The 14,775-nt window shown below is 41.6% G+C and overlaps 1 protein-coding gene across 1 annotated transcript in view; it reads left to right on the top strand.

Annotated features, from left to right (window-relative positions):
- Positions 1–14,775, top strand: part of lrp2a (low density lipoprotein receptor-related protein 2a) — a 55,164-nt gene that overhangs the window by 11,928 nt on the left and 28,461 nt on the right. Inside the window, 28 exon segments of the mRNA XM_077579930.1 lie at positions 392–615; positions 962–1,168; positions 1,471–1,673; positions 1,749–1,889; positions 1,985–2,188; positions 2,442–2,634; positions 3,083–3,208; positions 3,300–3,430; positions 4,125–4,262; positions 4,790–5,071; positions 5,153–5,392; positions 5,472–5,591; positions 5,854–5,970; positions 7,032–7,412; positions 7,573–7,587; positions 8,327–8,575; positions 8,972–9,183; positions 9,263–9,447; positions 9,516–9,744; positions 10,405–10,582; positions 10,766–10,894; positions 11,560–11,726; positions 12,198–12,341; positions 12,458–12,567; positions 12,682–12,859; positions 12,937–13,150; positions 14,061–14,300; positions 14,490–14,678. Of these exon segments, the coding sequence (XP_077436056.1) occupies positions 392–615; positions 962–1,168; positions 1,471–1,673; positions 1,749–1,889; positions 1,985–2,188; positions 2,442–2,634; positions 3,083–3,208; positions 3,300–3,430; positions 4,125–4,262; positions 4,790–5,071; positions 5,153–5,392; positions 5,472–5,591; positions 5,854–5,970; positions 7,032–7,412; positions 7,573–7,587; positions 8,327–8,575; positions 8,972–9,183; positions 9,263–9,447; positions 9,516–9,744; positions 10,405–10,582; positions 10,766–10,894; positions 11,560–11,726; positions 12,198–12,341; positions 12,458–12,567; positions 12,682–12,859; positions 12,937–13,150; positions 14,061–14,300; positions 14,490–14,678 (5,146 nt within the window).

Below are 14,775 nucleotides of genomic sequence, written 5' to 3'. Positions count from 1 at the left end.
CAACCAAATAGCCTCTGCTACCTTAATGCTTACATACAGCCACACTTGCTAACAATTAGCATCAATGTGGTGGTACTGTTGACTGTTGTTTCCTGTCTTTTTCACATTTATCAGGTAACAGTATCACATCTTCCTTTATGAAAACAGTGGGCACCTAGGAGCTACTTTCCCACCGACACTTCATGACAGGGGTCAATTTGACAGTTAAAGCTACCTTAATGCTAACATACGGCTACACTCGCTAACAATTAGCATCTATGTGGCGGTACTGTTGACTGTTGTTTTCTGTCGTTATTACATTTATCAGGAAATAATATCACATCTTCCTTTATGAAAACAGCGAGCACCTAGGAGCTACTTTCCCACCGACAATGCCGTCTTTTGTGTACAGGTGTTTTCTGTGGACATGGACGGGTCCAATATGCAGGTGGTTTTAAATGTATCAGTTGACTACCCCGAGAACCTGGCGGTGGATTGGGTGAACAATAAACTGTATGTGGTGGAGGCCAGTGTCAACAGGATCGACATGGTGGACCTGGATGGAAGTAACCGGGTCACGCTCATCACCGAGAACCTGGGTAACCCTAGAGGACTGGCGGTGGACCCCACTGTCGGGTAAGCACATCTCCCCATTCACATACAGCTGTCCTCCCTAGCCCACATACTATTTTGTGCTCCACTGGCACAGAATAATGTGTGTGCTTGCGTCTGACTGAGATTAGCAGGTTGCCTGTGGTGGATTAGCGAGACGTAATGTAAGGGATGACCCTAATTGTAATCCAATTCAAGGGAGGGTAGAGCCAGGTGGCTACTGATATTTTGCTCATTTTGAATTGAGTCAGTATGACCATAAGTTGCCTTTGCGACTTCCCTGTTTCACTTTAAAAAAAAGTTTTCCATTAAATTCTAATACATGCTTTTATTTGCTGTAGGAGTACTAATTAAAATGTCCCCTCCACAGCTATATGTTCTTTTCAGATTGGGAGGCCCTCAACGGACAACCTGGCCTTGAACGAGCCTACATGGATGGAACCAACCGTTATGGCATCATCAGAAGTAAACTGGGCTGGCCAGCTGGCATCACGCTAGACATCGAGGCCAAGCGAATTTACTGGGTTGACAGTCGCTTTGATTACATAGAAACGGCAACCTATGATGGTCTTCATAGGTAAGTATGACAGTTGCCCATGAAATTCTTTAGATATTCATAAGCACATACAATCAATGTTTTGATTTCATATTTATTTAGAATTAAAAATATATATTTTATATTATTATAAAATATATATAATATGTTATTATTATAACATATTATATTAAAAAATATATATTTTATACACTTTACAAATGCCTATTATTTGTTGATATAGTTACTAAGCGATAACATTTTAATTCTTAAAGAAAACAAGTTATATCAAGATGTTTCTTTGTCACCTACTAATAAATTAATATATACTATATTTTGAATAGAAAAACTGTTGCTCATGGAGGTGCTGTGGTACCGCATCCATTTGGGATCAGCCTATTTGAGCACAATGTGTATTTCACCGACTGGACAAAAATGGCGGTCATGAAAGCCAACAAGTTCACAGATGCAAGCCCTCAGGTGGTCTATGCTACATCGCAGACCCCACATGGGGTCGCAGTGATACATCATCTCAGACAGCCAAACGGTAAGCCTGTACGTATTGATGGATTTTTCACTCATTCAAGTGTTCTAAAGTGAATTTTTGCCATTTTATCTTTAGTGGCGAATCCTTGCAGTATAAACAGAGGCGGGTGTGACCAGATCTGCGTTTTGAGTCACAGGAGTGATAACGGAGGGTTAGGCTACCGTTGCAAGTGTCGCATAGGCTACGACTTAAACACTGATGGAGAGAGATGTCTTGGTAACAGAAAACATGTCCCATCTAATGATTTATATAAACTGCAATGGCCACAATAATCCTCCAATATGGCGTGCTTTCTGATTTTGTGTCATCAGCTGTGAGGCAGTTTCTGCTCTTCACCAGTCAGCTGGCCGTGCGAGGGATACCATTCAACCTCTCCTCTCAGGAAGACATCATCCTTCCCATCACTGGATTACCATCCTACTTTGTTGGGGTGGACTTTAGTGCTGAGGAGGATGCTATCTTCTTCTCAGACACGGCCAAAGATATCATCTATAAACAGAAAGTGGACGGGTCAGGTGAGCATTTGCATGTTGTGTAGCTCAGCTGAAGTTGTAACTAGAGACGTAAGTGTATAAACAAGCAAATCCACCCCAAAAAAAAAAAAAAGATGCTCCACTGCCCCGATTAAACGTGTTGTTTTTGGAGCAGCTCTCGTTTTTCCCTTTCGCTCCATTTGAAGAAAATGCAAACTGACAGCATATTTATTCAAATGTGGCTCAGCTTTCATCTCTGTGTTAAAGACCCATCGAACTACTTTGATCCGCACAGGCAGGGAGGTGCTGGCGGCCAACAGAGTGGACAGCGTGGAGGACCTGGCTTATGACTGGATTTCTAAAAATCTCTACTGGACGGACCCGCGATACCGGAGCATATCTGTCATGAAGGTCACCGATAAATCCAGGCGGGCTATCATACAGAACCTGAACAACCCAAGGGCCATCGTGGTCCATCCTCTTGCTGGGTAAACCAATCACATGCCCATGAATTGATTATTTGCCTCTGCAGTACAGTATGTGCATTGCAAATATATAAAAAAAATCATTATAGCAATATAGAAAGTGAATAGATGAATGTTTGGTTGTAGGCTCGAGTATGAAGCACATCCATGTCTGTTCTCTCACTAAGCGACGCTTACCTATTCACAAAATGCCCTCAAATAAATCCATGGAGAAATTCTTATTCAGCACAAGCTGTTATTTCCAATAGCCTCAAAGTCATAAGGCCTCTGCATCCACATGAAGAGATTAGCGTAGCATGAAGGGCGGTATTGTAATGGTAATACCAGGCATTGGGCTTACGCACTATTATAATAAAAAATAAAAGTGGAATTGCAATTAATTTTACTGTTGTTGCTAACCAGGTCAAATACCTTATTACATCCATTTTACTTGTTTATGTTTCTTTCTCAGATATATTTTTTGGACCGACTGGTACCGGCCAGCAAAGATTATGAGAGCTTGGGGCGATGGGTCACATGCCCTGTCTATTGTAAACACCACTCTTGGCTGGCCTAATGGTCTCGCTATTGACTGGAGGTGAGCCCTGCAACGGCCCGGCCAGCAAAATCTAATTGACTGAAAGCTGAATTTATTTTTCACTCATGCCTAATATTTCCTCTCCACACAGCGCAATGCGTTTGTATTGGGTAGATGCCTTCTTTGACAAAATTGAGCACAGCAATTTTGATGGACATAACAGGCTTTCTTTGGACCGCATTACTCAGATGTCCCATCCTTTTGGCCTCACCATCTTTGAAGGTAATTAGCCCTGGTATGCATTTAAAGTTCAACAAGTGTAATAGTTTATGTGACAGTTGACATAAATGGACAGCATTGGTAATTGTTGAATAATGTTTATGTTTTAGTAATGGTAACTTAATTCGCTACTTTGTTACACTGCTTTAGCTGAAATTTTATTTTATTGTATTTTTTTTGTTTTTTGTTTTAATCTATATATTTGTATTTATTATTTGATTTTTATTTTTAAATACTATATATATATATATATATATATATATTATATAGTATATATATATATATATATATATATATATAAATAAAAATAGTAAATAAAGCACTTTATTTTTTTATTTTATTGATGACGCTATAGTTATTTACTTACTTACTTTAACTTCCTGAAGGGCTAACAAATAGCATCTATGTGATGGTGTAATAACACTCACAGGCATTTATCTTTATCTTCTATGAAAAAAATTACTATTACTGCAGCTTACTGAGTCACGTAGTTGTGAAAGTTTTCTTTGTTTTTGTCCAAATTACTGTATTATGCTGCTAAAGTCGCACACACCAGAGAAAGTACGGGGGCTGAAACGGATTAATGATATTTCTATTCATTTCAATGGGGAAAGATGATTTGAGTTGAGCATGCTCAAGCGCCACGGTATACATATAGTTGAATCAAGTGATAAATGCTGTATTGCTCCTTTTCCAGGTTATGCATATTTTACCGACTGGCGCCTGGGTGGAATTGTCCGCGTCCGCAAGACCGACGGTGGGGAGATGGTTGTTATCCGACGGGGGATCAGCCACATCATGCATGTCAAATCTTTCAACTCCAACTCTCAAATCGGTCAGTGTATTTATTGACAGCTCAGTCATATTGGTTCCACATCTTAAAGGGGAAATCAACCAAAAAACTATTCTTGATAATAATATGTTCTATGCAGCCCCACTAGTCTAAATATGGTATTCTGGTTAATATTGCATTAGTGCAATAGGGGTTAAGCAGCAAATTCCAGCAGTTTTTATCAATATCAGAAGGCAGCTATTTTGCCACTTATTGTCAACTGAAGATGACATCACAGTTGCTCAGGTCTCAAGCAACGACCAATCACTGCTGAGCTTCAGAAAACAGGTGAGCTGTGATTGGTCGTTGCCTGAGCCCTGAGCAACTGTGATGTCATCTTCAAGCGACAGCAAGTGGCAAAATGGCCGCCACCTGAGATGGATAAAAATGGCTGGATTTTGCTTCATAACTCATATTCCACAAATGTAATATTAAACAGAATGTCATGTTTAGAGGGGTCACATACAGTATAACATGTTTAAGGTTGACTTCCTCAGTCATGTTGCTGACTTGACTCCACCCCATCGCAGGTTCCAACCCGTGCAACCGTCCGACAAATCCAAATGGGGACTGTAGCCACTTTTGCTTCCCAGCCCCCGACTCCCACCGAGTGTGTGGGTGCCCGTATGGCATGAAGTTGTCCCCTAACCAGCAGACGTGTGTGGAAGACCCTTCCAGCGAGCCCCCAACATTGCAGTGCGGCGCCAACTCCTTCTCCTGTGGCAACGGCAAATGTGTCCCAAAAAGCTACCAATGCGACGGTGTTGACGACTGCCATGACAACAGCGATGAAGTCAGCTGTGGCATCAACAGTAATGTTTTCCCTTTAGTGCCAAAACTGTTTTTCATGTTGATACTTTCACTTCCATATAATGATTTTTCTTTCTTTCTAGACACCACTTGCTCCCCTTCTGCGTTCACCTGCGCTAATCGGCGATGCGTGCCGGCCACGTGGCGTTGCGATGGCCACAACGACTGTCTGGATGACAGCGACGAGTCCGACTGCCCGACACACGTGCCCGGAACCTGTCCGGCCAATCAGTTTGTCTGCACCAACCAACGCTGCATCCCGCTTACCTGGCGCTGTGACACTGACAACGACTGCGGTGACAGTTCAGATGAAGCGGACTGCCGTGAGTTGCTCATTTTTCACCCTGGTAACTATTGGAATTTTGGTCTGAGATTCACATTAAGGTCAATATTTGTCCACAGATCAGAGTAGCACATGCCATCCAGACCAGTTTCAGTGTCCAGATCATCGCTGTATAGCCCCCAGCTATGTCTGTGATGGCGATCGCGATTGTGTGGATGGGGCTGATGAGCAAGGATGCAGTGAGTAGCTTTTGTTGTCTTAGAGGAAACACTATTTGCATTAGACTGGATATTTATTATATTGCTAAGACTTAGTCTGTTCATATGCACATGTTCATTTCCACACACATTTTTACCAGTCACTTCTAGCCCCTGCAAAACGAAACAAGCACTCGCTCTGTTTGTTGAGCTAATTTCCGCTATTGCACAACAATATAGGTCAGCATATGTAAATAACAAACGTCAGACTTTCAGCTTTGCTATGCTTAACTGGATTCTGCAGTCTACAACTGCACTGCGAACGAGTTCAAGTGCTCCCGTGGTCACCAGTGCGTCAACTCCTTCTACCGATGTGATGGTGTCTTTGACTGCACGGATCGCTCAGATGAGCACGGCTGTCGTAAGTACATGAAGTGAAACGTTTTGTTTGAAATTCAAACAAAAAGCACAATAATAAACCAGTGATGTGCAGTGGAGTTCATGGTTTGTGAGGCACTACACTCTAAAAACAGTTGGGTCAAAAATAACCCAACTATGGGACAAAAATGGGCAAATTTTCTACTTGGGTCAATTTGACCCAACTTTCTTGGTTGTTTTGCACCAAAAAAACAAACAAAAAAGGGGTCTTTTTTGTTTTCTTTTGTTTTTTTGTTTATGAAACAACCCATACAGGTGGGTCAGAACCTCTACTTGGGTTAATTTGACCCAACTTTTTGGGTTGTTTTGCACACACAAAAAGAAAAAAAAGAAGATAATAATAATAATAATTTTGTATAGAACAACACAGAAAAAATTGTTAGATCATCTACCGGTTGTTTTGCAAAAAGAAAATTAATTTCGTATATAACTCAGAAAGCTGGGTCAGATTATCTACATGAGTCAATTTGACCCAACGTTGGGTCAAAAATTGGGTCATTTAGTATAAAACAACCCAGAAAGTTGGGTCAGATCATCTACTTGGGTCAATTGGACAAAAAATTATGGTTTGATTTGTAATAATAATAAAAATAATTACCATCATCATCATCATCATCTTGTATAAAACAGCTCAGCTAGTTGGGTCATATCCTCTACTTGGGTTAATATGAGCCAAAAATTGGGTCATTTTGTATAAAACAGCCCCAAAAATTTGGTCATATTGACTCATAAAGTCGATCCATTTTTTTGTAATACATAATTGGGTTATTTTTGACCCAACTGTTTTTAGAGTGTAACATGAGTAAGATTTTCAAATGTATTTCCCATATTTGCCATTCAATTAGCAGCCTGACATAAAAGCAGGTATTTTCCTACCTAATAATCAAACCAGATTTTTCATCAACAGCCAATGAATATTCTTTCATCCGGTTTATTGTATGTTCATCTTACTTCATTAAATTAGCCCATATCCCATTTCAATTTGTAGCCAGTTTCAAAAATATTTCAGAATGAGATATAATACAGTATATTCCATGTTGGCAGCGACGAGGCCTCCGGGGATGTGCCATCACGAGAGCGAGTTCCAGTGCCAGTCAGACGGCAGCTGCGTCCCGTCCACCTGGGAGTGCGACGGTCACTCGGACTGCGAGGACGGCAGCGACGAGCACCACGCCTGCCCGCCCCGCACCTGCCCTTCCTCGCTTTTCCGCTGCGACAATGGAAACTGCGTACTGCGCAGCTGGCTGTGCGACGGCGACAACGACTGCAGAGACCTGAGCGACGAGCGGGACTGTCCCACGCCGCCTTTCCGATGCCCGAGCTGGCAGTGGCAGTGCCCCGGCTACAGTATGTGCATCAACATCACCGCAGTGTGTGACAATTCTCCTGATTGCCCAAATGGTGCAGACGAATCCCCACTCTGCAGTAAGTCACCTTTAAAAACTTCGCAAAAGGTATCATTTCATAAAAAAAAAATACAGTGTTATTTGTCTGTCTGTTCAAATCATGCATGTGTGTGATTTGACTTGCGTTAACCTGACAATGATTTGTGATTTTCCTTTCTTGCTTTTCTCACAACTTTCAGACGAGCCTTTGCCAGGTAGGAACAAAAACTCAATCATTTAGTAGAAATGCTGATTCATTAATAACAATGCCCAGTCCAGAAAAAGTCACACACTTTAACAAAATAGTTTTAACAGCTTTTTATTATGATTCTGGCACACATTCCCTGATTTCATTTCATCACACTCCATCGGGAGATGTTTATTAGTTTTGGTACGTACTAACCGTAGATTATCATCAATATTCTCGTTTGTCATATGTTTCATAAATTTGACTTTTTTTAGTTAAAAACTTTTTTTTAGTTAAAAAATTCCTATTTCCAGTGTCCTCGGAAAAGAATAAATTCATTAATACAAAATAATGTTCAATTGATATTTTCAGGTAGTGGGTTGACCTTAGCTTTTTGTAAGTACTGCTAGCCAAATCAAAATCGATTTTTGCTCTGGATAACCACCTATCAATATCATTCAAATGTTCTTTGCTTGATACAGACCAATGAAATGCTTTTATAGTCGGTAGGATTCCATTTTACAAAACCGCATCAGTTGGGGCTAAATAACTTGTCATGCCAAAAGGATCCTCGAGAATGATTTGACCTGTCAAATCCAGTAGATGACTTTTTCTTCGGTATTATTATAAAGTTGTGTGCCTGTGGCTTTGTTTGTGTAAATAGAACCCAATTCAATGCATGATATTTTATAGGAATGCATGTACACTACACGGATATATATCCATGCTTGTTCTGATTTTTGTTTTGTTTTATTCCTCCAACTTAGATCAGGAGAGCTGCTCTGACAACAATGCTGGATGCACCCATGGCTGCATCCAAGGGCCCTTCGGGGCCCAGTGTACTTGCCCTGTGGGCTACCAACTGAGTAATGACTCCAAAACCTGTCAGGATATCGACGAATGTCACCCTCCTGGACTATGTAGCCAGCATTGCTTTAACGAAAGAGGCTCTTTCCGCTGCCACTGCCATGACGGTTACGCTCTCGAAGAGGACCGACACACCTGCAAGGCCTCAGGTGATGATTCCCCTATTTTTTGCAGGAATTAGCCATGCTACACGGGCTGCTTTGCCAATTTCTTCCCTCTTGTCTGCCCTTGCTGCTCAGATTCCTTTAGATGAGATAATTAACATATATGTCAGTCAGTGTTCATCACTGGTGTAATTATGACATTATCATCAACAAAGGGCTGTTTATGGGGAGCGTGCCTCTTGCGCATAGATAACCCGCTGAAAGGAATTGTAACACAATAGCTTTCATTATTTGTACAAAAGTGCATTCCCCCAAGGGTGGACATTTGAGAAGGGTCTATTTACCAGCCCTGTTGTAGGGTTGAGTGGTCATGCGCAAGCTAACAAGCGCTCCTATTAGCATGAGAATAGACATGGGAAAGTATATGATGTCCGTTAACAGATTCCCGTCAAGCCTTCTTGCTGGTAGCCAGTCGGAATCACATCGTGCAAGATGACATCACCACTCAGCCCAACGTGGTGCACTCGCTAATCCGGGATGGGCGCAACATCGTGGCCCTTGACTTTGACTCGGTCACTGACCGAGTGTACTGGTCCGACACAAGCCAGGACAGGATCTGGAGCGCTCATAAAAATGGCAGCGATCGGACCGTGGTGAGTTTTGATCCTCTGTTGATCACTCATCCCTGTGCTTTTAAACACATTGGCTTAAATTAAAGACGTGTGTCGACAGATATTTGACAGTGGGGTGACTGTGACAGAGAGCCTCGCTGTGGATTGGGTGGGCAGGAACCTCTATTGGAGTGACTACGTTCTGGAGACAATTGAGGTTTCTAGACTAGATGGTAGTCACCGGACCGTGTTGGTGAGCGAGAACATCACCAACCCCAGAGGCCTGGTGCTGGACCCGAGAGACAGGTCAGAGCAAAACCAATGCAAGTGAGCTATTATCCAATAGGTTGGTTTTAAAAGTCTTCTCTTTGCAGCGCTCACCTGATGTTTTGGACTGACTGGGGGAAGAACCCCCACATTGAGAGGGCCAGCATGGACGGAAAACTGAGAACCATCATCATAAGCAGCAAACTGTATTGGCCAAACGGTCTTACCATAGACTATCCCAACAATTTGTTGTACTTTGCTGACGCCTATTTGGATTTTATAGACTACTGCGATTATAATGGAAAGAATAGAAAACAAGTTTTGGCCAGTGATCTGGTGAGTCCATGACTTTAGTCACATATTAGACAAAAGTATTGAGCCACAACTTTTACTGAATTCAGGGGTTTCATCCAGTCCGGTTACCTATTTGGTACATACAGGGTGTCCTGAAAGTCACTTTTAATAAATTCCTCAAGTTTACAGGAAAGAAACCGAGTTTATTCATATGTTTAGTATCATCAGAGGAGTCATTGCAGTTTTACTTGCTAGACATGCATTCCGGTTCCAATGCCTTGAAGACTAGCTGTATATAGTGCAACCCTCCGGAAAGATTTTCCCTGGCTTTGCGTGAGTGCCTGCTCTAAGAGTTCAGCATTTCATCAATGATGGGAAACTGAAAAAACGTCATTGTCAAATGCTGATTGGCTCATGTCTGTCCAAATGATACATAAAACAAAAGAGAGGAAGTTTATAGTGACTTTTGCAACACTATGTCACGGATTTCCATGGACAACCAGCAGTCTACTTGCCTGACAGCGTTGTTTTGATTAATACGTTATAGGGTTGATGACTCGACTTCAACTCTGTAATAATAGCCAATAAATTCAGCATTGTTAGTGAAGCGGCCTTTTATGCACAGTCAAAGCATAAAAGTTTTTTAATTGAATATTCTAAGACATTTTTTCTTCTGCTTCTTTGCTACTCTCTGTAAAAAAGGTTCTTCAACACCCCCACGCGATTACCATTTTTGAGGATTTTGTGTATTGGACCGATAGATACATCAATCGCGTGATGCGAGCCCATAAGTGGCATGGGGAGAACCAGACAGTGATGCTGTTCAACCTCCCTCAGCCCATGGGTCTTGTAGCAATGCATCCAGCCCGACAACCAGCAGGTATGGCTTAGACATGCTACATTGTAACCTCCCTCCTGGCAGGTTGAATTAGTTTGGCACCTTGAGAAGTAATGCTGAACTTTTCTCTATTAATTGGGTCCAAATGTTACCCGCGAAACGTTTTAGTGAGCAGTAAAAAGTTGCATTTAATCTCACATTTATGGTTGTGTGATTCACTTGTAGGTACCAATCACTGCTCCCGGAACCCCTGCACTCACATCTGCCTGCTGTCAGCCATTGGACCAAGGTTCTACTCATGTGCGTGCCCCTCAGGGTGGACGCTGGCAGTGGATCAAGTCACGTGTACCAAAAGTATGTATCGAGCTGATTCAGATAATAACTGTATTTACTCCAGAAAATAAAAAAAATAATAATAAAAAAATAAATAAAAAAATAACTATTTACTTGGCTATTTTGATTAACTTATTTTTCTACACGAGATGGTCAAATCATGACATACTGTATATTTGACCTTTAATGTGACGCACTACAGCACTTGTATTGAATTATATTGTTCTAAAGTCTTAATCAGAATTTAAAAGGAAGTACTAGTGTAGTAGGAGATAAGAATTTTGTGTGAATGCCAGTCTGGCTTCTTCCCCCCTATATTTTTTAATTTAGGAGCCTCTTGCCAGCTGCGTCAAAAAAAATGCGCCTATATGATTCCGAAGTCTTAAGGAGACAAGGAGCCTTTAGTCCAAGGAGTTTTCTTGTGTGGACAGCTTAGCTCATCTCACGTTTCAGGACATGAAAGCCAACATGGTCTCCCGAGAGGCCAATGATTATCCAAGAATGAAATTGCCCCTCAACAACTGATTGATTCTAATCTGTGCTGACTAAGAAAATAAGATTTGTGGAGCATACTTTCACTCATCAGTAGACGATAAGTCTCAGGAAATGTGTACCTACAGCTGTGTTTTAGAATTCAGGAGAAAAAAATGTATTAAAATGTGTTTATTTTCAATTTCTTTTCATAGTTGAGGATCCTTTCTTGGTGGTGGTGAGAGACAGCATCATTTACGGCATTTCCTTGAACCCGGACGACAGAAGCAATGATGCAATGGTGCCCGTGGCTGGGCTTCAGAACGGCTACGACGTTGACTTTGATGATAGTGAACAGACGCTTTATTGGGTCGAGCACCCAGTGAGTTGCACAGTCATCCATTGGTTGTTCTGTCTTTGCTAAACAATACTGTAAAAAGTGGCAAAAGGTACAGTGCCTTAGGTAAGGTTAGCCCTCTTGAAGTTATTGTTTTTAAATGGAGACTAGATTACATTTAACATTATCAGTCATTTAGGTCAATTTTGGATCATTCAAAAGTCATCAGGGAACTTCTGAAGCCAGTTGGCTGCACTGAGAGAAAAGGGGGTGAATGTCACGTCCTACTTTTCAGTCTATAATATACATTTCGTTCCACTTCATGATTGTGTCCCACTTGGTGTTGAAAAAACAACACCCTAATATTAAATATTAAATGGATCATCTCTCTAATAGTGTCAATCAAAACTGAGCAAGATTATTTTGCTAAAGGTATATTTTTTTGGATTGGATTTAATACAATTGTGTATGTGACAACAGTGACATCATCGTCATGTATCCTTATCTACCTTTCAGGGTGAGATCCACAGAGTGAAGTCAGATGGTACCAATCGGACAGAGTTTGCACCTGCAGCCGTTCTGGGATCTCCTGTGGGTCTGGCCCTGGACTGGATATCAGAAAACCTCTACTACACCAACCCGTCAACACAGTCGATTGAGGTGAGAGTCCTGAGACCATTTTCAAAAACTTTAGTTTCATTATATCGTTCAATTAGGGACAACAACAAAAAAAACAGTAAGGCCCACAGGAACTTTAACTGAATATGTTTGTGCAGGTTTTGAAGCTGAGAGGGGAGTTCCAGTACAGAAAAACTCTCATCACAAATAATGGCTCTCCAACTGGCGCTGGCAGTCCTGTTGGCATTGCTGTGGACCCGGCACGGGGGTAAGCTCTATTTAACAACAAGCCTTCCCCACTTACACTGAGCCTTCTCAATTGCTCGACAAGGGCTAGCTAGCTAGTACACATGACAAACGTCACCCTTTACGTGTTTTTAAGCAAACTGTACTGGACCGACCAAGGGACGGAGAGCGGCATCCCTGCCAAGGTGGCGTCTGCAGACATGGATGGTTTGAACCCTGCCACGCTGTTCACCAATAGCCTGGACCACATCGAGTTCCTTACTGTGGACATTCAAGAGAACAAGCTGTACTGGGCTGTTACAAGCACTGGCATGGTCGGTCTTCAATCAAACGACACATTTTTCTGTATTCTGTACAGACAGCCACAGACACTAATTGTGAATATCCACAGATTGAACGTGGTGATCCAGACGGGACTAACCGCGTCACCCTGGTGTCAGGTCTGGCTCACCCCTGCGGTGTCGCCGTCCATCAGAACTTCCTCTACTTCACCGACCGCGACTTTGAAGTCATAGAGCGCACGGACAAGTCCACAGGCGCCGACAGGGTTGTGCTACGGGATAATGTGTCTGGACTCAGAGTTCTGAAAGTCCATTACCGAGATTGTGAGTAGTAAGAAAATCAATAGACAAAATATTAGGTACAATGTCACAGATATATTAACCATTATTCATCCCCTCATTAATTCAAAATACTGAGCATAAATCATTTATTCATTCATTTATTTTATTTAGCAGTTAACCACATTAGGATAATTAAAAAAAATTGACATAGGACAGTTCAATACAGTGGTGCCTGAGTTTAAACCTACTCATTTGAAAATAAACAGCAGTTTGACATGTAGTGAAAAAATCTTCAAACATGAGTCTTCACGTTACACATTACCAGTTAAAGTTTACTGTTAAACTACTGTAAACATAAAACAAAGCGAATTACATGTGTATTTAAAACAACCAAATGTTTCCTTATGTATAACAGAAAATGTTATTGACATGCTAATGCTAATAGTTAGCATCAATAGCGTGTTATTAAAAAGCAATTGATATTCAAACACAAACTGTGGACCAACACACTCATTCATTCATTGATTCATTTTCCAAACTACCAATTTAATTACTCCATCTTAGTGAGTCACTGACAGTAGTAGAAGTACTATTCTTCTTCATTTGTGTCTGCATATCCGTTCTATCCTACCTCCTGGTGGCCAAGCTAGACACACCAGAAGGAGCAGCACAATCAATTGGATTGCAGCATTAAATCTTGATATCACTCGATGTTTTTTGTAAAGTACAATATAATCGAGTATCATGTTGGGTTGTTGAGGGGTGAGGCTAGAACGGATTAATGGAATTTCCATTCATTTCAATGATGAAAGATGATTTGAGATGCATGGTCATGGAACGAATTAAAGTCTTATGTTAAGGCATCAATGTATTGTGGCAAGTGAGTACACACAAAAAAAAAACTGTCAATGTTTCTTGTAAATTGCTGATTGTTGATTGTATCCATATTCAGCCTCTGCAGGCACAACCAACGGCTGTACCAACAACATGACTGCGTGCGAGCATCTGTGCTTGCCACGGCCGCGGGGCCTCTTCACGTGCGCCTGCGCCACAGGCTTTAAACTCAACGCTGACAACTCGACCTGCGCCCCTTACGAGTCCTTCGTTGTCATCTCCACGCTATCCGCCATCAAAGGCTTCAGTCTCGAAGAGGCGGACCACTCGGAAGCGATGGTGCCAGTGGCAGGGCGAGGTCAGTCATTGGCTAGCGTGAGATGCTAAAATGAGGGGCTATTATTTTTCATATTCCACAACGGGACCAAACTCTTGATACTGTTTGTGACAAGATGAGATATTGTCGTGATAATGCTTGACTTTAAAAAGTGAACATTTACTTCATTTCATATCATGGCTTCTAATGAGATTATTTTTTCTTTTTCAGGCCGTAATGCTTTACACGTCGATGTGCACATGGCATCTGGTTACATCTACTGGTGTGATTTCAGCAGCACGGTTACAGCACAGAACGGGGTCAGAAGAATCAAGACAGATGGCTCGGGATTACGTAGTGTAGTGACAAGTGGGATAGGACGAAATGGGATACGGGGCATAGCGGTGGACTGGGCTGCAGGTATGATGTTTTTATTTCCTACCATATAGACATACCTCACTCTTTATTAGGGCTAAACAATTTTGAAAAGTAATCTAATTACTTTTTTCACTTTTTT

Source organism: Vanacampus margaritifer, chromosome 11 (assembly GCF_051991255.1).
Source record: "Vanacampus margaritifer isolate UIUO_Vmar chromosome 11, RoL_Vmar_1.0, whole genome shotgun sequence".
Taxonomy (NCBI): domain Eukaryota; kingdom Metazoa; phylum Chordata; class Actinopteri; order Syngnathiformes; family Syngnathidae; genus Vanacampus; species Vanacampus margaritifer.
Note: the sequence above shows the minus strand (reverse complement) of the source record. Positions and strands in the feature narration are given on the sequence as shown.